Here is a 27,086-nt window from a genome sequence, read left to right on the forward strand (position 1 = left end):
GCTGAAGAAAAAGCTGCCAGCGGATTCGGAACCAGTTCTTTACGAACGTCTCCATACCTCTTACCCAGATCCACAGTCCTTCTCTCCGACACACTCCGAAACCGACGTTTTGGAGGACTACATGGGTGACGACGTCCCCTACCCCAGAGAGATGGACCCTGAAGGCCAACAGGACCCTGACCAGGCTTGGGATGACCCTGTGGACACGGGTGCACCTATGGATACACAGGACACGCAGCTATATGGCGCAAAAACGTCTCCCACAGAGGACACTGCCGCATTCAACGCCCTAATTGAACGTGCTGCGGCCAATCATGGTGTGCAACTCCACTCTGACACAATCGAGGACGATTTTCTAATGGATACTTTCGCATCCTCAGAAAGGAATATCAAAACTCTACCCATGTTTAAAGGTGTCCTCAAACCAGCAAAGGACATTTTCAAAGAACCCACCAGGGCAAGAGTAATAAACCCCAGGATCGACAAGAAATATAGGTCGGCGCCAGGGGACCCTACGTACATTAGAGGCCAGTTGCCTCTGGACTCCATCGTAGTCGCTAATGCTCGCAAACGGGCGCACTCGCAGACAACTGGGGATGCTCCTCCCCCGGACAAAGAGTCCAAGGTGCTAGAGACCTCCGGCAAACGGGTTGCAGCCCAGGCAGCTAACATATGACGTATTGCCAATACCCAGGCGCTCCTAGCTCGCTACGATCGCGCACACTATGACACATTAGAAACCCTACTCCAACATCTCCCTGACCAATACAAAGAGGGAGCAGAGATCCTCATCAGGGAGGGACAACTCCTCACAAACGCATCCATTAAGTGTGCACTGGATGCCGCAGATACAGCTGCCAGAGCAATAAACACCAGCGTCATGTTACGACGACACGCCTGGTTACGAATCTCCGGATTCAAACCTGAGGTTCAAAATAACATTCTCAATCAACCGGTCAACCCCGACTACTTATTCGGACCAGAGGTTGACACCACCCTAGAAAAAATAAAAAAGGACACGGACACAGCAAAGTCCATGGGGGCTCTCCAAACGCAGACCTTTCGGAGTGGCTCCTTTCGTCGCCCTGGAAATAGAGGAGCAGGTAGAGGACAGGGGTCACAGCAAACCTACAACAAGGGCAACACACAAAGTACCTACGATAAAAACACCAGGGGTGGATATCGTGGCTCCAGCACAAAGGGCAGAGGACGCGGATACGGCAATACCAGGTCCTCCCCCAAGAACAAACAGTGACGCCCTCTCCCTTCCTCCCGACCACATAACACCTGTCGGGGGGAGGCTACAAAGGTTCCTGTCCACGTGGAACTCCATCACCACGGACAGGTGGGTCAAAGATATTATCAAACACGGTTACTGCCTAGAATTAACCTCCACTCCACCCACAATACCGCCAAAACACCGTCCTATGTCCTCAGAGCACTTAGCGCTATTACAACAGGAAGTGCTAAGTATGCTGAAAAAAGGCGCAATAGAGGTCGTACCCGTCTACGAGCAAGGTACGGGGGTGTACTCCCTGTACTTCTTAATACCAAAAAAGGACGGGTCACTCAGACCTATACTAGACCTGAGACCCCTCAACCGCTACATTCTCTCAGAGCATTTCCACATGCTCACCCTACAACAAGTCCTCCCGCTGCTCAAACAGGGAGACTTCCTAGCCACGCTAGACCTCAAAGATGCGCATTTCCACATACCCATACACCCGTCACACAGAAAATATCTCCGGTTCACCATTCAGGGGCAGCACTATCAATTCAAAGTCCTCCCCTTCGTAGTGACAACAGCACCCAGAGTTTTCACAAAGTGCCTAGCTACCGTGGCTGCACATCTCCGAAGAAAACACATTCACGTCTACCCTTACCTGGACGACTGGCTTGTTCAGGCAAAGTCAGCCCACCAATGTGCCAGCCACATGTCCCGCACCATTCACCTTCTTCACAGTCTGGGATTCTCACTAAATTACCCGAAATCACATCTCCAACCCGCACACGTACAACAGTACCTAGGTGCGACCATAGACACTCTGGTAGCCACAGCTCAGCCAAATTTAGTGAGGATCAACAGCATGCAAATGCTGATTTCCAAGTTCAAACCCCAACACTCCCTTCCTGCGCGAGTGTTCATGCAGTTGATAGGCATGATGGCCTCCTGCATTTTCATAGTCTCACACGCGAGACTACATATGCGCCCGCTTCAGGAGTGCTTAGCACGTCAATGGAATCAGGCTCACGGGCAATTAAAAGACCTAGTGTTGGTGAGCGGTCGGGCATACAACTCTCTGCATTGGTGGAATCCACAAAACCTTTGCAAGGGCCGACCGTTCCAAGAGCCTGTTCCACAAATAATACTGACAGCGGACGCGTCTCTCCAGGGATGGAGAGCCCATGTACTCAATTACACAGTGCAGGGACTATGGACTACACAACAAAAGAAGATGCACATCAACCTTCTGGAACTGATGGCAATCTTCCTGGCTATGAAAGCATTCAAAGTACACCTGTGCAACAAGGTCGTGCTGATCCGGACGGACAACATGACTGCCATGTACTACATACAGAAGCAGGGAGGAACACACTCTCCACAGTTGTCTCATCTGGCTCAGAGCATGTGGATGTGGGCCATTCAGAGGAACATATTCCTCATGGCGGAACACCTCCCCGGCAAGGACAACCAGATGGCGGATCTGCTCAGCAGACACAGCCACCAAATGCACGAGTGGGAGTTACACCCATCAGTACTCCAACCGTACTTCCAGCAGTGGGGTCATCCAGAGATAGACCTATTCGCCACAAGGGAAAACGCAAAATGCCAAAGCTTTGCCGCCAGGTTCCCACATCCACAGTCGCAGGGCAATGCGATATGGATGAACTGGTCTGGCAGATTTGCGTACGCTTTTCCCCCAGCGCCGTTGATACCGCTAGTGGCACGCAAACTGCGACAGCACTCACTGACACTCATCCTGGTTGCTCCAACATGGGCACGCCAGCCATGGTACACCACCTTTCTGGAACTTTCCGTGGTGCCGCATCAAAGGCTGCGGATCAAACCCGCGCTTTTAACGCAGAACCATGGAGACATTCAGCACCCAGATCCGCAACAGCTGAACCTGACAATCTGGCTCCTGAAGTCCTAGAGTTTGGCTACCTAAACCTGCCACCTGACTGTATGGACATCATTAAGGAAGCTAGGAGACCCACTACCAGAGCTTGCTATGCAGCCAAATGGAAGAGGTTTGTCATTTATTGTAAAAACAATGACATTAACCCGCTAGACGCATCCACTCAAAACATAATCTGTTACCTCTTACACCTATACCGATGCAATCTGGCATACACCTCCATACGTATCCATTTAACCGCAATAGCAGCCTATCTCCAAAACAGGCAGCACCTCTCTTTATTCAGAGTGCCTGCCATCAAAGCCTTCTTGGAGGGACTTAAACGAGTGATTCCCCCAAGACACCCACCAGCACCAGTGTGGAACCTCAACTTGGTCCTCACCCGACTGATGGGTCCACCCTTCGAACCTCTCCACTCATGTGAGATTCAATTCCTCACCTGGAAGGTGGCTTTCCTAGTAGCAATGACCTCGTTGAGAAGAGTTAGTGAACTCCAGGCACTAACCATTCAAGAGCCATTCATACAGATTCACGCAAACAGGGTCGTACTACGTACCAACCCCAAATTCATGCCTAAAGTAATATCGCAGTTCCACATGAATCAAACCATTGAACTGCCTGTTTTCTTTCAGAATCCACAAAATGTCGCTGAAAGAATGCTCCATACACTAGACGTCAAAAGAGCCCTCATGTACTACATAGACAGAACTAAAAACTTTAGGAAAACGAAACAACTTTTCGTCGCCTTTTCCCCACAACACAAAGGCAACGCCATCTCCAAAGCAGGTATAGCCAGATGGATCGTTAAATGTATTCAAATTTGCTATCAAAAGGCTAAACGCACATTAACGATTCCCCCACGAGCCCACTCAACACCTAAGTTAGGGGCCTCCATGGCTTTCCTGGGAAACATTCCTTTACATGATATATGTAGAGCAGCCACATGGTCCACTACACATACATTTACCAAACACTATTGTGTAGATGTACACTCAATACAGCAGGCAGCTGTAGGACAGGCTGTTCTCAAAACTCTTTGTCAGACCGCTGCAGCTGGCACTGGTAGCCGTCGCTAATGGGAGGTACTGCTATGTATTCTATGCACAGATATGAATTCAGCAGCCCACATGCCTCGAACTGAATATGCTACTTACCAGTATGCATCTGTTCTTGGCATGTAGGGCTGCTGACATTCATATCGCCCACCCTCCTCCCCGGCGCCTGTAGCAGCTGCAGCTCTCAGAATTACTGTATAGCATGGTCATCACTTTCTGTATCTACTCCATCACTGCCACAATGGCGAAAAGCAATCTGAGGATGGTGAGGATGCCCATGCGCACTGTGGTCCAGGGGAGGAGTCACCTATCTCAGGATACTTCGAAGACTCTTCCAGGACAACAACGTGCAAACATCCGGACCCAACACTAGGCGGCGATCTATGCACAGATATGAATGTCAGCAGCCCTACATGCCAAGAACAGATGCATACTGGTAAGTAGCATATTCATTTCTACCCAAAGTCATTTCTCCATTCCATTTAAACTAGTTTGTAGAATTATCAGTCTTTTTCTCACAACCTCAAAATGTTGCAGAAAGAGCGTTACACACACACTGGATGTAAAAAGGGCTTTACTTTACTACATCCAACGCACACAACCTTTCAGGAAAACCAAACAGCTATTTGTCTCCTTCTCTCCACCACATAAGGGCAACCCTATTTCTAAATCAGGGATAGCTAGGTGGATTGTAAAATGCATACAGATTTGCTACCACAAAGCAAAACGAACGCTATCGGTTCCCCCTAAAGCCCACTCTACAAGAAAGATAGGGGCTTCTATGGCTTTTCTAGGAAACATACCACTAGATGACATATGCAAGGCAGCCACATGGTCAACACCGCACACTTTCACAAAACATTACTGTGTAGATGTGCAAACCAAGCAACAAGCTAGTGTGGGCCAGGCTGTACTTAAAACACTGTTCCAAACTACTGCAACGGATGCCGGTGGTCGCCGCTAGGGTTGGGTACAGCTATATAATCTATGCACAGTGTATAATCTGCAGCTCATATGCCTCGAACGGAATATGCTACTTACCAGTATGCATCTGTTCTTGGCATGTAGAGCTGCAGATCTATACACGCCCACCCGCCTCCCCGGCTACCTATATCCGTTCCAGTCTTATCTTATTTAGATACAACATACATGGGTTGCTATACTGTTACCACTACGCTCCATCTTTCCCTGCTGGCGAAAAACAATCGGAGGATGGAGCCGAAGCCCATGCGCAATACGAACCAAGGGAGGAGTCACCGAACTCGTGACTTCCAAAGACTTTCCAAGAGGAAAAACAAACTGCAAACATCCGGGCCCAACACCAGATGGCGAGCTATGCACAGTGTATAGATCTGCAGCTCTACATGCCAAGAACAGATGCATACTGGTAAGTAGCATATTCCTTCCTTGTGGCCATCACATCCCTCAGAAGAGTAAGTGAACTCCAGGCATTAACCATACAAGAACCATTTTTGCAAATGCATCACAAAGTGGTTTTTAGGACAAACCCTAAATTCTTACCTAAAGTAGTTTCAGCTTTCCATCTTAACCAGTCTGTTGAGCTCCCAGTATTTTTCCCTCAACCAGATTCAGTAGCTGAACGGGCTCTTCATACGCTTGACGTCAAAAGAGCTATTCTTTACTACATTGAAAGGGCAAAAAGTTTCAGGAAAACGAAACCACTTTTCATAGCTTTCTCACCACCACACAAGGGCAATCCTATATCAAAAGCCAGAATTGCCAGGTGGATCAATAAATGCATTAAAATATGCTACCAAAAAGCAAAGCGTACGTTATCCATTCCTACTAGAGCGTATTCCACTCGCAAAATAGGGGCATTCATGGCGTTCTTAGGAAACATCCCCATGGATGACATTTGCAAAGCCGCAACATGGTCTACACCGCACACTTTCACAAAACACTACTGTGTAGATATGCAGGCAAAACAACAAGCTAGTGTGGGCCAGGCTGTACTAAGAACACTTTTTCAAACTACTGCAACACATACAGGTAGCCACCGCTAACTGGATAACTGCTGTATAGTCAATGCAAAAGTATGCGATCTACAGCTTATGCCTCGAACGGAAAATGTTACTTACCAGTATGCATCTGTTCTTGGCATGTAGAGCTGTAGATCTGCATAAGCCCACCCGCCTCCCCGGACAACTATGTGTTGTAATACTATCTTACTTGGATACATTACACATGGACATCTTTTCTAGTTCTAACTAACTCCATCATCTCCCTTTATGGCGAAAACAATCTGGAGATAGTTGATGCCCATGCGCACTACTAACCAAAGGAGGAGTCACCTATCTCGTGACTACAAAGACTTCTACAAATAACAAAGTGTAAACATCCGAGCCCAACACCACATGGCGATCTATGCAAAAGTATGCGGATCTACAGCTCTACATGCCAAGAACAGATGCATACTGGTAAGTAGCAGTTCGAGGCATATGAGCTGCAGATTATACACTTTTGCATAGATCGCCATCTGGTGTTGGGCCTGGATGTTTGCAGTTTGTTTTTCTTCTTGGACAGTCTTTGGAAGTCACGAGGTCGGTGACTCCTCCTTCGGTCCGTACTGCGTATGGGCTTCGGCTCCATCCTCAGATTGGTTTTTTTCCGCCATCGGGCTCGGATGTAATACTTCGTGCTCCGGCTTCGAACCCTTCCAGTTTGACCTTCGACGAAAAATCCTCGTTTATCGAGATTTTTTAGACTGAATCGACTTCTTAATCTCTCTCTTCGGCACTTCCTCGATTCCAGACATCGGCGGCGGCCTTCGGGCCTATCTCGACTCCGGTCTCGGCCGATAGAAAGGACTCCTTTTTAAGAAGTGCCCGAAATGTGGGTCTAAATTTCCCCACACCGACCTCCATCAGGTGTGCAACCTCTGCCTCTCTCCCGAACATGAGGCCCGAGACTGCCCTGCCTGCAAGTCTTTTCGATCGAAAAAGACTATTCGGGATCGACTAGCTCGACGCACCATGGCGCACTCATCGACCTCGGCTCCACCTGACATCTTCAGAGAAGACACCGGAGCTTCGGGACAGCAGCACACCGAGCAGGAGGAAGATATCGTCAGCGCTTCCGAGGCCGACGACTCTGACGTGGAGGAGATCACACCGGCGCAGAGGGTCGTGAGTACTCTACCCCCTCCCCGTCCCGCGCCCATACCGAAAGCGACTCCGGTTGCCCCTTCGCCTCCTGGCCTAGGGAAAGCCAAGCATACTGCTTCCATCACCCCACCTTCGGGCCTGGTGAAAAAAGCATCACAAGTCTCCTGGCGGCTCGGGCTCGAGCCAGCCTCCTAGTGGCGCCGACAAACATTCTTCGGCGCCGAAGAAAGCACTTTCCGTTCCGAAGCCATCGGTGTCGAAACCTGGCCTCTCGGTGCCGACCAAACACAAACCCCTCGGCACCGACGCTTCCGTGTCGAAGCCTGCCTCGGCGCCGACCAAAAAATCGGACACCCTGAGAAAGCACGGCGCGGATAAACCGACGAATCGGTGCTGGAGGAGCTTTTCGCACCGGATCCTCTTCAAAAGACTTTAACAAAGGATCCAAGGACTGGACACTTAATGTTGTCTGTCAAGAAAAGACTTTTGGACAAGCCAACTCCTCCTCCACCACCAAAACAGAAGGACTCTGCCACATCCCCGTTCAGAGTACCCTCCCCACCGCCTCCACCTCCTCCTCCTCCTCCACCTCCTCCACCTCCTCCACCCCCTCCATCTCCTCCCCCACCTTCTCCACCCTTGCCTCACCGGTCTCCAACCCCGTCTCCAGACCCTGATGACCACGGAGATCCATTCTATGATCCCACAGATGCCCCGCAGGACCCCACTCCTCCAGGAACACCTGACCCATGGGAGGACTATCACAATCCCGATGTCCCAGATGTGCCTCAGGATGATCTCTATCCATCCAGACCGTCTCCACCAGAGGACTCCCTGGGATTCCACCACCTCTTACAACGGGCAGCACATTACCATGGGGTGGAATTACACAGTGATCCAGTTGAGGAAGACTTCCTACTTGACACATTTGACATAGCAGATAAATCCACCGCTATAATTACCCATGCTTAAAGGGGTGACCAAGCATGCTACAGAGGTTTTCAAAGACCCCGTTAGAGCTAGGGTCTTAAACCCCAGAATAGAAAGGTAACATTTGAAACTCTTTTTTCCCCCCCCCCCCCAGAGTGCCACCCTTACCTGTGTGGAACCTAAACCTCGTTCTCACCATACTAATGGGGCCTCCCTTTGAACCTCTGCACAAATGTGAGCTTCAATTCCTAACATGGAAAACTGATTTTCTTGTAGCCATCACTTCCCTCAGAAGAGTCCGTGAGATACAAGCACTCATCATTCAGGAACCCTTTCTGCAAATGCACCACAACAAAGTGGTTCTCCGCACTAACCCAAAATTCCTCCCTAAAGTCATTTCTCCCTTTCACCTAAACCAATCAGTGGAACTGGCCGTATTCTTTTTGCAGCCACAGATTATCGCAGAAAGAGCTCTCCACACATTAGATGTCAAACGAGCCTTACTCTACTACATCGAAAGAACTCAATCCTTTCGTAAGACTAAACAACTGTTTGTGTCTTTCTCACCACCACACAAAGGCAACCCCATCTCCAAGTTTTGGATAGCTAGGTGGATTGTTAAATGCATATAGATTTGCTACCGCAAAGCGAACACTAACTTTTTTACACAAACACCCCCCCCCCCCCCCCCCCCCCCCCGCACACTTTCACTCAACACTATTGTGTAGATGTGCAAACTAAGCAACAAGCTACTATGGGCCTGGCTGGCTGACCTCAATTATCTACAACCGATACTGGTGGTCGCCGCTAAGGTTGGGTACTGCTATGTAATCTATGCACAGTGTGTAATCTGCAGCTCATATGCCTCGAACGGCAAATGCTACTTACCAGTATGCATCTGTTCTTGGCAAGTAGAGCTGCAGATATACACACGCCCACCCGCCTCCCCGGCTACCTTTTATCTGTTCCAGTATATCTTATTTAGATACAACACACATGGGCATCTTCACTACTTACTACTACGCTCCATTTCCCTGCTGGCGAAAAACAATCTGAGGATGGAGCCGAAGCCCATGCACCGTATCATCCAAAGGAGGAGTCGCATACCTCGTGACTTTCCAAGAAGAAATACAACTGCAAACATCCGGGCCCAACACCAGACGCCGATCTATGCACAGTGTGTAGATCTGCAGCTCTACATGCCAAGAACAGATGCATACTGGTAAGTAGCATTTGTCTTCCACTTCTTCCCCAGTCAGTCGAGGGAAGCTCATCAAGGGCTCCCCCCCCTCCCCCCCCCCTTTGTGGGGACTGTGGTCATAAGTCCTGATTGACTTCGTATTAATGGCTGTGTTGATCTTGTTATAAATCAGATCTTGGGTTAGGCATGAGAATGACCCCTTTCGAAAAGTGTAATTTTCAAAACTGTAATATAAAATCTAACTTTACCATTCAGTTTAATTTTAAATTGCTATTAAAATGAATCCATGAATCTTCTTTCTAGCAGCTCGTAACATAAAACTAAGCACTATAAATTGCATAGTGTAACCATGTGTTCCCTCTTTGGGTCAACCTTGCCACAGTGGAAAACAACTTTGTATTTTTTTTCACTGCAAGGACATGTTAAATTTTAAATGTACATACCCTGCCTTTCATATACCCTGCCCTATGGCCTTTCGGGCCAACTTCGAAGTACTGAAAAGAAGGGTTTAGGCCTGGCAAGATTGATTTTGCCTGGTTGTAATAGCACTCTTACGCTGCAAGGGCAGGCCTTGAGACATGTTTTACCGTGGTACTTAAGTGGGCAACACAATGAGTGCTGCAGCCTGTAAGAAGCTGGGTTTCTGTTGCAGTAGTCCCCCTGCCCCCCTTTTTTTTGCCAGCCTACTGATACACATTGTCTTGATGTGCCATGGGTCCCTGCCAATCAGTTTCCCAGGGCCTTGTTTTTTCCTCAAAACTAACCCAACTGGCATCTCTGGCCACAGGTCAGCCCCTGGTAAATGGTACCACAGGTACCCATGGCACTGTGACCAGGGAAGACCTCTAAAGGCTGCAGCACTTATTGTGCCACCCTTAGAGGCCCTGTACCTTCACACACACACTGCCTTTGCAGGCTGCATGTTTTGGTGCAGAACAAAGTGAAGAGTCGACATGGCACACATCCCTGTGTGCCATGCTTACGACCCACTGCCCTGGCATAGATCAGTCACATCTCTAGCTGGGTGCCCTATACCATTGGTGAGGGTACAGGTGCATGAGCCCTGTACCCCTACAGTGTCTAAATTCCTAGACATTGTAAGTACAGTGCTGTCATTAAGAGTATATAGTGCTGGGTGTTTATCATTACGAACTCCACAGCACCATAATGGCTACACTGAAAACTGAGAAGTTTGGTACCAAACTTCTCAGCACATTAAACCCACACTGATGCCAGTGTGGGATTTAATGAAAAATGCTGTGCCAAAGCTAACGAGGACGCCTACTGACTTGGCCCCAGCCCTACCGGCCTCTCCCCACCTCGAACCTGCAGAAGCGAAACCCCAGTGTGTCCTGCAGACAGCAGCCTCAAGAACCCCGCGGACCGGCCCTACCTTCAAAAGAAAAGACTGTCTCCCGTGAACACCGGATTTGTTCACCAACAGACTCCAGCTCCGGCAGGATCTGCGAGTCTGCACCCGATGCCCACTGCCAGAGTTCGAGTGGCCCAACACCAAGAGGAGGTCCAGCCCCCCCAGGGTCGACCCTGATCCGAGATCCGGCGACCCCTGACCAGCCTCAAGCCTCCAGCTGAAGCCTGCAGCCTCAAACCTGAAGGTCCCCCAACCGCGACCAGGAGCTGGTAAGAAGCTCAAACCCTAAAAGGCACCCCTGCACCCGACACCCGACGGTCTTGGGTGGCCCAACCGACTTTGCCTAACCAACACCCACCATCCCAGCTTACCTCTCCAAGTTTTGTCGCACCCAGAAGACCCTTGTCCCTGAGCCTGCAGTGCTTTTTCAAACCAGAGACTCCCCATTGAAAGCTACAGGGCTCCTGATGCCAAAACAGCACTCTGCACCCGTACGCCCCAGTTCCACTGAGGGTGCACCTTTTGTGCTGGCCTAAACCCCCATTTGCCCTGAACTTAAGTACAGGAGCTTTGCCCCCCACAACCCAGGTGCCTGCTCGTAAGCAGCCACCAACCGTAGGCCCCTATCCCCCATTGGATAACATTGGGCCTCAGCACCTGGCCACCCTAGTGCCGCTGAGGGTGTAACAAGAGTGCATTCTTGACCTTTGAGGGGGGACCCCTGTGTCTAACCCCAGAATACCAACTCCCACAACCGAATACTTATCTATGAACCGATAACCCTATTTTCCTCCGTAGCATAACATTGACTGTTTTTCTGTGAAAAGTTTCGAAGTGTGGAGTTGGAAAATCTAAGAAATCCTTTAAAACTAACTGAATAACAAACACTTTTACTCACCTGTTTACAGGAAATGTCCCAGTGCAGTATCCAGGCACACTGCACTGTGTAAGAAAAGTAATCTAATAGAATTCTTATACAAAGTATATGTACTGTATTCTGAAAAGCATTGCATTATCAATAACTATACTGTGTTCAAATCCAGGTGCCCATACAATTGTAAATCGAACTATTTACAAACTGCATTACTACTGTAAAGAATGTATTGCTTACCTGTGCCAGGCTTGCTTGGTTCTATAAAATAAAATGACTAAGAATATTTTTTTATACAAAACCGATTGGTCTGAAGTTCAGTCTTTGAGTGTGTGACATCATTTGCTGGGTGTGTACAACAAATGCTTAACACTGTCCTCTGATACAGCCTTACTGCTCAATCACACTACCACAACAGCCTTACTGCTCAATCACACTACCACAAATATAGAGTAAGGTGCTATCTACTTTTACCTTTACTTTCCTTTGGGGTTCCACTGGACTCTGTGCACACTATACCTCACTTTGGTATAGTACAGAGCCAGGTTCCGCCATCTTGTCAATTGCCCTCAGTGTGGCAGTGCGTACCAGTAAGGACAGCATACCCAGGATGTAGGTGGAATGGGGCTATTACCATCTTAACAGCTTGCTTCCTCCCCCAGGGAGAGATTAAGATGGGTCTACTTCAGATATTCAGAGTTTAGTTTTGGAAATGGGGGGCGGTGGTCCAGTTTGTCTAAGACCATTTTCTTCAGGCTGGGGTTACTAGGATGCTGAAGTGCTTAAGCTGGCAGCGTCTCCACTGGAAGGGGAATCCTGTGATAACATTCTTTGTTGTGACATGAGAAAAAGCTAAGGCTTCACTCTTTTTCTAATTGGTCCTGTAACCGGATGCCAGGGAGAAGGCTGTTATGAGAGCGAGATCAGTCGGGAGAGATCCGTCCAGGTCATTAAGCGCGAGTAAGATCTCATATAGCAGAAATGTTGCAATGCCTGCAGACTTGTAGATGCCAGTTATCTGGGGCAATTGATGGATGGCAGCAGCTAGTGACTCCATAGCCAATCGAAACAGCAGTGGAGAGAGGGGACAATCTTCACTACCTTAAGTTATTTACTGATCTGCCACTCTCCCAAGTCTGATGCTTAATCTTCCAGGTTTTATAAGATTCCAAGTTAGTTTTTTGCACTACATTCCTGCCAATTTCTTCAGTTTTGTTGTGGTCTAAGAACATTAAATAAAAGAATGGGACATGACATGGGAGCGCAGCAGTGTGCCATATATGGCTTAGAAACGCCCCATCCAGGGAGACTTCGGTGTAGAGCTGGAGCTATGGCACCACCTACTAGCTAAGGAGAGAATTGCACCCTTTGTGAATCCAGTCTAGCTCCTGGTGAGGAATCTACAGATATACAGATAAATAATAGTAGCCAGCAGATGTGCATCACCAATGACCAGACCCACAGGATTATGCAGCCTTTACGGACAGTAAAACCACCCTTCGCCTCTGCTCATGGAACGTTAATGGACTAACTAGCAAAACATCTGATCCGGATTTCCTGCAGTACCTAAAATCATTTAATATAATGCTGCAGGAAACAGCATAGCAGGTGGGTCCTGCCTCCGAGGCCACCATCTCGGTCAAGACCACCCTCTCCCTCAGGGGATCACAAGATGAGGCAGTAATAGTCATCACATATATCCACCCAAAATGCGAAGCAAAAGACTCAAACACCTAATCGACCAATTGCTAAGGTACATAAGCAAGTTGGACACACCAAACTTAATTCTCTCAGGGGATCTGAACTACCACCACCTCCTAGGCACGTCGTTGGCAGAAGTGCTCACCCAATTACTCATACCGGCACTAAGCGGGAACTCCCACGGGAAAACGAGCAGCAAAAGCAGACACCTGCTAGACTATCTAGAGCACCTTAACTACAGGGCACTCAATGGAAGATTCCCTGACTACTCTCCACCAGTGGCCACCTACTACTCTTCTAGAGCTTGTTCAACGCTGGACTAAATTTTCGTCAGCCTCTCGTTGTTCCACTGCATCCAGCTTTTGGGACAGGGGAGACAGTGACCATCGACCTTAAGAAATACTCCTCTTAGCAACTGCACCCCTACGCAGCTGCCCAGAGGTGGCCCCCGACTCCACTTACACAAATAACTTCAGGAAAATAAATTTGAGGGGGCAAACATAGAGACCCTGTCAGTGTCGGCAGTAGACCTCCTAAAAGCTCAAACAAGAGCATCATACAGTCAGATGGGAAAGCTTCACTGCTAGACTAGCAGATCTTTACGCCGCCCAAATCAATCTTCCGTCAGGACCCAGTCTGGGAAGTAGCTTTACGAAAGCCCAACAGGAACAAATAAAGCAAATCAAGAGACATAAGTAGCACTCTAAGATCTCTGCGACACCGCCTGGGGGAGAACAACTCTCCATTCACTTCTTCGACAACAAAGAAACTCACTCAAAAAACGAAAGTGGGAAATCAACAGAAAGCACGAGGACGAGATCTGGGCAAAACTACTTCATTACATAAACCACATTGACAATGCATGCTTCTGGGGAATGGTCAACAAGATAATGTACCTGTACCACGGAGGAATTGCATCTAACATTTCAGAGGAAACCTGGGTAACTTTTCGATGGTATCACTTCAACCACCAGAACCGTGCAAAAAGGAATAAACCAGACCACCAGAAAAATGCTAGAGTACCCCATTGCAGAAGTCCTACCAGAGGAGGACAGGACGCAGCTGACATCCACCAGCACAAACCCAGGGCTTCCAAGCATACACTTAATAAAGCAACAAATCGCAAAAGGAAGAAAGGAAGAGGCCCGGGCCCCAACGACATCACACCAGCGCTGTTCAAACAAAGGGTGGAAGACTGGGCAGGAATCCTGGACCCTCCTTTTTTTTTCTTTTTTTCTTTTTTAGAAGTTAGATCCCTAGGTATAAATCCAGCCTCATGGTAAGGCTCAACGATCCCAGCGATCCACAAAAACGGAGACAAGTCACTATAAAAACAATGCTGCTTCGTGGTGCTGCCTGATAATGAGGCAAATTATTTTGTAGGTTCTGTGCTAGCGGAACTCCCATCTTGGACAGCAGAGAATGCAGCAATACCACTCAACCATGCGGGATTCTGTTAAACTTCAGGCACGATAACCAACATCTTGGCAATTACCCTACTCTTAGATGCGGCAGAGGCCTTTAACCTTCCGTTACACCTCTGTTTTATAGATTTTAGTGCTGCCTTTGACCATGTGGACAGGGCAAGGTTGTGGGGGAAGCTGGCACGAAATTCCCCACGCTCTATTAAATATGCTTATACTTCTTCATACGGATACATGGGTGCAGGTGAAACAAGGAGCAGGCACACACCTTTCGAGACAAGTACGAACAACCAAAGGCCTGAAGCAGGGGTGTGTGCTTGCTCCCACCTTATTCAATTTATTAGGCATGGAGCATACATATCTGCTGAAATAAGATGGGGAGTGCCAGCCCAAACACCTTAAATCAACTACTATGGCAAGAACTCCAGAGATACGCATCACCTGGAAGAATCTATCTGCAGGAGTCACTTGCAGTAACTGGGTTGCTCAATCTTTGGAACACACACATCCATCTTTCAGCTTTTGAGAAACTGGCATGAAAAGTAATAAAACATCTCTCACTTGTGGCAGATAAGACTACCTTTTCAGCTAGAGCCCACACCTGGATGACCATAAACAACTATAGATAGCCTGCACCTCAAAAATATATTAACCGGGGATATCCTAGATCTATTGAAACAAAATGTCCAAGGCACTGCCAGGGCATACTCTTGTGTGCCATGAATTTTCAACCTTGGCTGAGGGACCCTACTCAAACTTTTTGCTGCTTGTGCAACAACAGAACAGAAGACCTTTTGCACCTACTCCGTACCTGCAAGGAGCTGCTGAAAGAACGGAGGCAGCTGCTAAAGGCTCCCAATAACCAAAGGGGAATTCGCTCGCGGGGAAAGCAGCATTTGCCTGCTGGGGACCCGCAGCTGAACTGCAGACTAGTAACGTTTCTTTTGCTAGCAGAAAAAAAAATGCCACAGACCGGAACAGAAGCACGATCGCAAGCTGACCCTATATTAGGAAAGAGTACATAGAGGATAGAGTGGACGATGATAAACACTATCTGTTAAATCACCAGGCCAAGAGCATCAACGGCTCGCATAAACCATCCTTTTTGCACAGCACGTAGAAAAGTATCTTATGATAAACTGTTTAATACTTCATATATTTTCTTTTATGTATTCTCTCCTATGTATTTCTATGGTTGTAAACGCTTTTGCACTGGTTTCTATTAACTTTGCAATAAACTTAACTTACTAGATGTTCAAGGTGGAAGCCTCCAGTCCCATACATCAGCACTGCATAAGTGGAATTAGTCAGAGATGAACATAGGGTTGTCAATTTATTAGCACGTCCACCGATTTGAAAATGACCCATGCAACAGCCAATGAGGTGGAAGTAATCTGAGCTATATACTTGGGCAACCATTACTCCTATTTCTATTGAACATAGAGAAGTCTCCACTGTGTGCTACTCATTTCTCTTCTTCAGGATGACTTCCTGAATTCCCTCAACCCCTTTGAACAGCATTATGTCTGAAATGGTTATCTCTGGTGACTTAAGAGATGGAGTGGGTGTTAAAAAAAAAAAAAAAAAAAAAAAGTTTTTAAACCATTTCTGATTTTTCCTAAGGGCTGTCTTCAGACTGTGGGGATTGCGGCAACAAAGAACCTCCTTTCGGAGGACCTGCAGTATCCCTAGCACAGTCTGCAAGAATATAAGATCTGCAGCAAGTTTTCGGCAAAGAACCTTCATGACCAGTAAAGCAGGGTCCTTTTGTTTTTGCTTAAAAGAGGAGGCACTTTTATGTGACTGGGAATTCTATGTGTCCTCTTCAGAAAGCGCATTCAAGTGGGCCAAATCACGTCTGGTAATTGACAAACGTTTACTCCAAGCTTTTGGGCAGACACCTGTTTCCTGAAAGAAGTTGTCAGTCAACATGGCTTGTTACAAAGCTGCATCATGGCCTGTGGCAAGCCATTTGTCAAGCTTTTCAGGTTTATTATCTTTCACAAAGTCATTACCCATGCTTGCATCACAAGCCCCATCTGGTAAGAGGGGGATCCACACACCCTATGTCGACAGACCAGCCCAATTTGCAACAGTGGTTTCTCTGTATTCCACAGGCCCATTTGCTTACCATTTGTAGATAGGTGACCTGTTGAAAAAAGCACTAAAGTTTGGACACCGAATCAGCAAGACCGTCTATGGGACAGGCATTTCTTTGCAACATTTTTCAATAAGGTGAGCCTTTTTCTCACTCGTATCATTATTTGTAGTTCTTTATACATATTCAATCATGTTAATCCACTGCTGGAGAGGAAGTGTTGGTCGTAACTGCAGTTCTCCGTTGTTGGTTTTGTTCATGGGGTCACATGCAGCCCTCTCCTCTATGCTTGGAGGCTCACCGGTTCTATGTTCCTTATCACACGTTCACATCCAACTGGTTAAAGCTTTTATATTTTTTACTGAGGTGAATGTTATTTAATTTACAATTTTTCATTTAACTCTATGGCTGAGTCCTCTTTGGCACTGCTTTCGCAAGTGACAATGGGCTCCCATCTCGATGTCTGACAATAATTCACTCCTGCATCCATTAAAGATCTCAAAATTGGAGAATTGTAGTTCTAGGTAGGTATCATATTTCTTTCTTGCACTCCTTCATTTAACTTTGAATGGTCCTTGTCTCTCTAGCAGGAATTATCCAGGACACAAGAGATTTGAACTTTGTAGATGTGTGCTAGAATGTTGTTACAACTGGTTTGTGTGGAGTATCTCCTCTCTAGCATTGTGGAATGATAATCATGGAAGACCTTGAAAAACATTCCCGATTAATTTGGCAGCCTGGGATTTTTCATAGTAATATAACAAATATGCAGGTTAAGCAAATCAGTCATAACCAACCTTGCATAAATAAAATACTGGTCAGGTCTTGTTAGCTGATACCTTGTAATTTTACAGAATAATTATATGTATGATACTTAAAGCAGCCTTTAGACAACCTCCTTCATCCATTGACATGTTATTGTGTGCCACACTTTTTATTCTGCCCACTTCAGCATACAACATGGGGCAGTCGGTCATCCCTCTTCAGCCATTGCTAACTTCACTGTGAGTGACTGCATTCTGATCTTTCACAAGGGGCACGTTCACACAAAATAGGTCCTTTATGTGTCCGAGATTACTATGGTAATCTGTGCTTTCTGAGACCAAAAATATTTTTTGCATTTAGACGATATATATGTTTTCATACTGGTGAGGGCCCGGCAGCTGGACTGACCAGTTTTGCAAGACTAGCATTAACATAACCAAAACGCTGGCAACCAACACCAGATGTATTGGCTTTGCCATTGCTTGTTTCATCCTCATGCTATAGTTAAGTCGCTTTAAGCAGAGCGTTTGCAGGTAGATTGTAGCGTTCATCAAATTCCATTTTCAAAGCTATTCACGATTGACAAATGCTTAGTCTGCGAGAGGGAAACCTGATGACCTAAGCTTTTATCATCATGACTTGCTGTAATCTGAAAAACAACTCTTGGAAATATGTAGTCTCACGTATAAATCTGTTTTGGAATTAGGCTTGTGCCATCTTATTTTTGGTTCATAGTGACACAAGAATATGGTGATTTTGTAGCAGAAAGGTTATTTTACAGCTTTTTTAAGTTGTTGCAGATATAACTAACCTAATACCAATGTGATTGTCAGGCTGATTGTTACCCTCTTCTGGAGTTTAGTTTTGCAGGGGTAGTCTTCTGTCAATCATATTAGTTTGTAGGAGATATTTGCAGTGGAGAAACATTTTAAATTGGTTGCACCTTCTAGTGTAATGTAGATATGTATCATCCACTGATGGATTGTTTTTACTTTCTATTTGTAGCTGCCCATTATTATAGCAGATAATGCTGGATATGATAGTGCAGATCTCGTTTCCCAGCTCCGAGCTGCTCATACTGAAGGGAAATCAACATATGGACTTGGTAAGAACATGGTGGTTAATGTTTGACTCATTACTGTGAAAATGTATTCCAAAGGATGCTTATCAAATGAACTGCAGAATCCTTTTGGTCAGTTTAGTGACTGGTAGCTTTATTCTTATTTACTAGCTCAATTTCACACTAAAGCCTCAACTCTTCATAGACTGGTCTTTTCATTCTCTTAAGTGTTCGAGTTGAAGCTATCTTTTTTGCAGACAATACCATACTATTGCCATAAGCCTAGTCATAATGCATAATTTGTGCTGATATATCCAGTGTTATGAGCTAGATGAGCCAATATCTTGCTGCTCCAATTCTACAGGTTCAAAACCAATTTTTGAAGGGAAGGTTCAGAGAATGCTTCTTTAATAAAGGTGCTCTGTCACATATTACTGTATCCTGTAGACTGGCATCATGGCGTTCAAATCTTAGACAATTACCGGCATTCTATAACATGCTGCATCAAAAAAGTACCTTATTTCAGTTTTCTGCACTTAGCTTAAGACACTAACAAGCCTTTGAAACAGAAAGGTATGGCAGTAGCCTACTGGGTAGTTCAGAGCCCTGGATTCGGGAAAAACCTAAACCAGGGCTCTATCTCGGATTCTGGCTTTCAGCTGAGCAATTTTTCGAGAAGAGCAACTAAAGACTGTAGTATGATGGATGGGGTCTATGCTTCTCGCTTAATGCTAACTCCTTGTAAGGGCAAAAACCTGAGTCCAAGTGATAACCTGCTCATCAATTTATCATTCTTGCCAGAACTCTTTTGTAGACTTTGGGAAGAAGAGCATTTTGGGCTGTAATACAATCTAGAAGTAAAGGCAAGTACTGAAGATTTTGTAAGTCTGCATAGGAATATAGCACTGTTCTGCATCATAGATTTTCCATAATAGCCTTAAACGTAGAACATGCCCACCTGCATACAGCCATGCTAGAGCACTTTTTATTTTATAAAGGATAACTAGGTACCATTTCCCAAAACGCAAGTTGACTGCCATAGAACAGGCCAGCACTGTCCAATTTTCCTTCTGATAATAATCATATATTGGCAATAAAGGTAGCTTTGCAGCCTATGACAAAACCTGTCCTGAAACTATTAGGTGTGGCAATGAAAACTACTTTGGGGTACAGATAAACATGAAGGTAGAAAAGGGGGCCTATTTTTTCCCCAAGCATGCACTGTACGTGCAGTTTGCATCACAACCTACGTTTGTTTTGGGGTTTTTTTGCGACTCATGCGGAGTGTAACTCTTAAATCTCATAGGGGATTCTTCCTATTTTGAGGTATTCTTTTCAGGATTGTGTTTAAGCATACTTCATTTGATGTCCTAAAATTGTTTGAAGTTGTTCATTGCCTTTCCTGTCCTCCCGGAAGAGTTTTTCTACAAAAGTGCCTTAACATGTAGTAAATTTTCCCTTCTGTATGAGCAAGAAGGCTTCCTCTGACCCACATTTTGTGTGGTGTGCTTGCCCTCCTCTCATGCAATCAAATAATGCAACGTTTGTCATGAAAATGAGGGAACATAAAAAAAAGATCGTGAACAGATGCACCTGAGAGGGAAGCTAGAAGATCTCAGAGTGGACGAAGAGAGAAAGAAACACTGCTGGCTGACTAGAGAAGATGCCCACTACATATGTGCGCTCTCTTGACAAGTGCTTCTGAAGAGTGAGATCTATGGATGAGCAGTGACGCCAATAGCATCACTCTGGACACACCAAGATCACAATTACATTTTGCACTTCTCCACGTCATCATTTGGCATTGATGTACTTGCCAGTTTAGGTCAGCACTGCAGCAGGTATGACATCCTAGAAGCTCTCCAGGTTCACCCATCAGAAAGATGTCTCTTGATCCGTTTCTGTCTGGGACACATCACTGGCCTGCTCACCGTCCATCTTTTCTCTTATAGACAGTTCTACCACCTAACCGGATTTACTCCTAAAGGCAACGGCAAAGCTCGAAATACTGCGTGAGACCCCCAAGTCCACAGTCTTCATTATTGTGGTAACATTGGAACCTCGTTCTGCCCCTGTTGCCTTTGGTCCCCCGTTTCTACTGACCTTGTGCATGAGAAGCTCCCTCTTCAGCTGCTACAAGCATGGCAACTCAAGAATCTTTTGGGGGGGGGGGGATTTGGGGGGGGGAATGGACAGGTCTTCGCCCAACATCCGGTGAACTTATGCTTGGAACCTAAATGGTGGTTCAGGCTTACATTTGGTGGTAGGGGAACACGCATCCACCCAAAAGACCTTGGCTTCCCCTGCAAGGGAGAGCAAGTGTATTAAAGTTGCAGAATATAACATTTGTGGACCTGAAGCAACCATATTCGAAATGACTAGTGCCACAGGCTTGCTAGGGTGATATAAAGCCCTATGGAATCCTTAACCAATTTTGCAAAGGAGCTCCCAAAAGACCTGAGGCAATACTTCATGGAAGTCCTGTAAAGACTACTAGTGTCCAATGAAGTGATTAATGATTCAGTAGATTTTACAGACTTATCCGTCTCCAAATTTTGTCATGGCTTCTCTCACAGATGTGCCTCATGACATTGTAATTGGAATTATCCTGACCCGCGTCTTAAAATGAAAAACATTCCATTTACAGGATCAGATCTTATTAGCTGTCACACAAATTAGAAGCAGACAAAGGGGAATGGGACTGAACCTTTGAGACTGCTTGGGGAGGGAAACATTTTTGGAAGTCTCAGTACAAGCGTGGAGAATGCTGTTACCACTCGAAACAGGGGGTTTAGTCCCATCTGTGGTCCTGTCTGCCTCTGCTGTAAGGAAAGCAATATCCTGCCTACCACATAAAACTCGGCAGAGGTGGAGAAAAGCGACAACACCAGCAACCCTCTTCCTCATGGCTGTCCCAGTCTCACTTGAGACAGTGACCCTCCTACTTCTCACCACTCTGGTAGGGAGTGTTTCCAATCCTTTTAGAGAGAGGCAGAGCATAACGATTGGTTCTTTAATAATTCAGAATGGCTATGCTCTTCAATTCAAATCCCTTCCATCAGTGCTTCCAAAACCTGCAGCAAAACTGTTGCAACTACAGTGGCCAGAAGATGCATCTCCTCTGTGGAAGCACACATTCCTTCCTCTGAGGAAAAAACATCTATTTGAGATTTGGCACCCCCAAAAAGGCCCCAAGAAAGAATTCAACTGATTCTGGACTTGAGGCAAGCCATTCAATGTATTAAGAGGTAGACTTTCCAAATATTGGTTCTGCACCTGAACGTCCTCCACACATGAATGGGAGGCTGAATGTATGCTGTGCACTTGAAAGATCCTTACTTCCATATTCCAGTGGCAAGAAAGCACCAATGACTTCTGATGGTAACAGGTGGCAACTCCCCTTACTATTACACATTCCTTCTCTTTGATCTGAAGTCTGCACCTTAGACCTGTTCAAAGTGCAATTCCCAAAGCTGAAGGTCTACTTCTATCCCTTCCTTGAAAATGGTTGATAAAGGCTCACTGCAGAAAACACACACTAGAACTTAAACACCACTACTGCGCTGCTGCATTCGTTGAGCCTTTGCGTCCGCTGAGTATGGTGCCATTAGTTAACTAATGCGTCCACTGTGGGGCCTGTGTTCGATCTCATGGTCACAGGTTCAAATCCCGGCAGGTCCACTCAGTCTTTCATCTTTCTGAGCTCAGTAAAATGAGTACCATTGAGGTGGGTAACAATAAACATCTGTTATTCAATGCCAAAACGCCCTTGGGTGAACATGCGCTTTACAAATACACATGTTCTGTTAGGTCAACCCTCAGAAATGACGTTGACTCCAGAGCAAATTCTTGACCAATCTAGGAGAGTAACATTATGCACAGAACATGAGTGTACCCTTTTGTAGGTGATGTTCCATTTAATAAAAATTCCTTTCCCTTCAGAGAATTTTGCCTGCTGCTTGTCAGATTTCATCCCTTTTAGGAACTATGGACTCTTTTATTTTCCTTGTATATGGACTGAAACTTCACATGAGACCTCTGCAACAAAGGTTAGATAACTGTTCTCAGTGGGAGGAAATGTTGAGATCTTTCCTATCGGAACTTCCATCGCGAACCTTTGTATTCAATGAGTTTGCGATAAGTAGGGGAGTTAGTCTTCATATTCTGACCATGCAGGGGTTGTGGTCGGAAAAACATCATATTGCTGTTCTGGAATTCAAACCAGTCATTCTGTCTCTGAACACTTTTCTACTCTCCTTAGCAATGAACAGCATTCTTCTCCAGACAGACGACACACGCCATAGCACTACTTCAACAAGCCGAGCAGTACCAGATACAGAGATGTATCTTTGGAATCCTAAGTGATTTAAAGCTGGCTCCTGTCAAGGAATTTATCTATACAGGCTGTTCATCTTCCTTCAAAACTGTTTTGCAGCTAGACATTTTGTAGAAAGCCACAAATGGGTTCTCAGTGACATCTTACTAGACCTCTTCAAATACTTGGGGTCCCCGCCCCCGCCCCCCCCCCTCCCCCCCTCCCCCCTACTGGTTATCCATCTTGGGGGAAATCAATTTTTTCCCTCAAACCCTCCTAAAAGTTGCAGAGGAATAGTTAAGAATTTGCTTTTCTTTTTGTAGAGATCCTTTTCTGTATGCTGTAAAGCCAGCCAAATAAATCCTTACAGATGCAGATTCGAAATGTGAGTTCGCCAAGTTAAGTAGGTAAGCAAAAGTACCTGCTCATTCCTCGAGGATTTCCTTATCTGACCATTCTTTCAGGCCCTTCCCCAGCTGTGGATACTGCTTTGATATCTATTCAAGAGGTGAAGAATGTACAGGCAGCAGTATCCATCAGAAAAGTTACTCCCTTTCGGTAACCATCTTTTAGTCCTGCAGGTTCGTCACTTTCTGTACATCCCAGGCACCAAACTGAATATTCTGATACAGCTCCCAAATTTTTGCAAATACGTCGTCGCCATAAGGCACCCCTTTGGGCCTGATATAGCTGTAATGCTTTCCACTCTTCATGCCCTTTGGGGCCGTTCCTGTTGAGTCGACACCATACTGCTTCGACTCAGCACTTTGCTTAATGACGTTGCAACCGGCACCATGGATGGCGCGGATACCGTCTCCATCCCTGCTGCCACCTCCTTGAAACCCGGATTTGGAACCACTGGCGTTGCAGCCTGATGCCTAACTACAGATTCATTCCTTTTGAGAGGTCCAGAGAATTCTGGAAGAGGTGTATAGAGCTCACCTCCATGAAATCTTGCACTGACTCAGACCCACTGGAACACTTTTCTGATGACGATCCCATTCAAGAACCCCTGGATTTTCATGGACTGTTCTCTCCAAGCAGGCTGAACACCTCCCTGGAACTCGCTATGGACTATCCAATTTGACCACCTACACCAGAAGTTCTCGGTCATCTAAGTAATGCTCAAAGCTGCTGAGGTGCTGGACCTGAAATTTCCCATGACCGAAACGAAAACTAATGTCCTCACTGAGGTTCTATTTCTTTCAGTGGCCTCGTGACCCACTGGTATCATTTTGCTTATAATGATCCAGCCTTCTTGACGTCACATCCATCTACAGAATGTCTAGTTTTACAAGCCCCGTGTTCAGGTACACAATCTAGTGCCACCTTTCTGATGGTCCTTTCTGGCAGTGAATAAAAGCAGATGGAGGCTTGGGGGAAGAAAGTATTCTCAACTGGGAGCATGGCTCTCAAATACCTTAATGCAAATTGCTTGATTGATACAGCCATACTTTGTGGGGACATGGTGCAAATTCTACTCCCTCATGTACTGCCAAACATGAACACTTCCATGAAGTCCTAGCAGATGGCCAGAATGCTTCGCAACACATCATAAAATCCTACTTGGATACTGCAGATTCAGTCACCAGAGAAATGGGCACCTCCATCTCAGTAAGACAACCTGTTGGCTTTGGACATCAATCTTTTCCTCAATGTCACAGCTAATCTCATGGACCTTCCTTTCAACGGCGTTAAACTCTTTGGCGATGTAGCCAAGTTTGCAGTTGAGAGGTTTAAGCTTGCAGCCTCTGCTGGCTTTTGCCACTTTCGAGGTTTCAGAAGGATTCTCCTTTCGTCCTTACCAGTACCCACTGTTACTCCTACAGCAACAGCTGCAGAACCTGCATATCAGTCGGTATAGAGACCCTGGCAGGGCAAAAGGTTTGTTATGTATGCTGCAACCCTCCTCCTCCTCATAATCATCCTCCTTAGCCTCCCAAGGAAAGCAGGCCTGGTTCTCTTCTTCAACCCCACACAAAGCCTGTTGAAGAAGGGTGTCCCATTATATCTAGGCCATCACTTGAGACAAATGGGTTCTACAGATTGTAGACCATCTTTATTCCCTCGCCTTCCTAAAGGTTCTGGCTCCCATACGACCCCCCTCCTATTTGGTCATCTTGCATCAGGAGCTGGCAACTCTCCTCTGTGAGAAAGTGCCATCTTTCTTGCCTGGTATGCCCCCACTTTTTGCTGAATTGCTGAATGTACTTTGAATGAGTGTGCCCTGGACTCCTGCCAATCAGGTGCCCAGTGTGAGAAAGTGCCATCTTTCTTGCATGGTATGCCCCCACTTTTTGCTAAATTGCTGAATGTACTTCGATTGAGTGTACCCTGGGTTCCTGCCAATCAGGTGCCCAGGGCCTATGTTCCTTCCTTAAACCACACAAACCCCAAATTGGCAAACCCTAGCCACATGTCAGCCCCTAGTAAATGGTACCCAGGGCCTTGTGACCAGGGAAGGCCTCTAAGGGCTGCAGCACTCATTGTGCCACCCTCAGAGGCCCTGTACCCTTACACACACACACTGCCCTTGCAGGCTGAGTGTCTGGGTGCAGGACAAAACAAAGAGTCGACATGGCACACATCACTGTGTACCATGCCCATCACCTACACTGCCAAGGCATATGTCAGCCACCCCTCTAGCTGGGTGCATTACGCCTATGGTGTGGGCACAGGAGCAGGAGCCCTGTGCCCCTACAGTACCCAGGTCCATTCCTGGGCACTGTAAGTGCAGTGCTGTCATTTAAGAATACATGGTGCTGAGAGCTTGTCAAACACGAGCTCCACAGCACCATATTGGCAACACTGAAGCCTGGGAAGTTTGGTATCAAACTTCTCAGCACATTGAACCCACACTGATGCCAGTGTAGTATTTAATGTACTAAGCACCCCAGAGGGCATCTTAGAAGATGCCCCCTTACAGCTAACTTGCAATCCACGTCTGCTCTGAGGCTGCCCAGGCTGCCACACAGCAGACACGTTGCTGGACCCCTGGGTGGGAGAGCCCCTGCTCTCCCGGGCCTGCAACAATGCACATCCTGGGTGAGGTGAGAAATCTCCTCCCCCAGGATGAGCAAAGGGAAGCTTCAAAGGCATGCCGCCAGTTGGAGTTTCCCCAGGCCACTGCAACCCCCCACTCTGGCGGGAAGCTTGGCCGGAAACCCCATACAAGGACAGGGGATGTGCCAGCCTGCCCACCCCACCCCTCAGGTGGGGGAGGCGAGGTGAAGCACATCTCCGGGCTCTCGCCATCTTGAAGATGGGAGGCCCTACCCTATCAGGATTAGGCTACTGCCCCCCTCCCACAGGAGAGAGGCAGGATAGGGGGTGTACCCACCCCAGGACAAGGACCCATTGGTCCCTGGCCTTCACCTACCTGTAACGCCCCTAAATCTAGTATTTAGGGGCCCCCTGAACCTTCCTTCCTCAGATTCCAGATAGAAAAAACGACAAGAAGAGCAAGAAGAACAAAGACCTGCCCTGCAGCTGCTAAAAAGAGAAGAAGACACCAACTGCTTTGGCCCCAGCCCTACCGGCCTGTCGACTCTCGAACCTGCACCAGCGCGGCATCCCACGTGGCCAGCAACCTCACCAACCCCGGAGGACCTGGCTACCTTTTAGCTCTAAGCCCCTGGGACTCCCACGAGTAGAGGCTCTACTCAAGAAACCTACTTGCTATCCCTGGCACCAGCCCGGGACCGCGGACCCAACACACTCTGCACCAGCCAAGCCTGGCCAGTGCCGGAGTGGACAAAGACCCAGAGGACGACCCCACGGCGACTGTGACCCAGAGTCCGGCACCCAAGGACCCCCCTCGACATCCCGGAAGAAGCCTGCAGCCTCAGAACCAAGTGCCACCCCAGCCGCGATCAACCAGAGGGTAAGATTCCCGACGTCAAAAGGCACCCCTGCACCCGGCGCCCTGCGACCCCCTGTGCCCAATCCCGGGGTACCCACCTAACCTACAACTACCCAACTTACCTCTCGAAGTGGTGGTGGCACCTGAAACATCCTCGTCCCCGAGCC

General features: G+C 47.0%; 1 protein-coding gene across 1 annotated transcript in view; it reads left to right on the forward strand.

The window, feature by feature from the left end:
• Positions 1 to 27,086, forward strand: part of CCT2 (chaperonin containing TCP1 subunit 2) — a 284,562-nt gene that overhangs the window by 168,092 nt on the left and 89,384 nt on the right. Inside the window, exon 14 of the mRNA XM_085653840.1 lies at positions 18,688 to 18,787. Within this exon, the coding sequence (XP_085509966.1) occupies positions 18,688 to 18,787 (100 nt within the window). The remainder of the gene's footprint in view (positions 1 to 18,687; positions 18,788 to 27,086) is intronic.

This window comes from Triturus cristatus, chromosome 4_1 (genome assembly GCF_964204655.1).
Source record: "Triturus cristatus chromosome 4_1, aTriCri1.1, whole genome shotgun sequence".
NCBI lineage: Eukaryota > Metazoa > Chordata > Amphibia > Caudata > Salamandridae > Triturus > Triturus cristatus.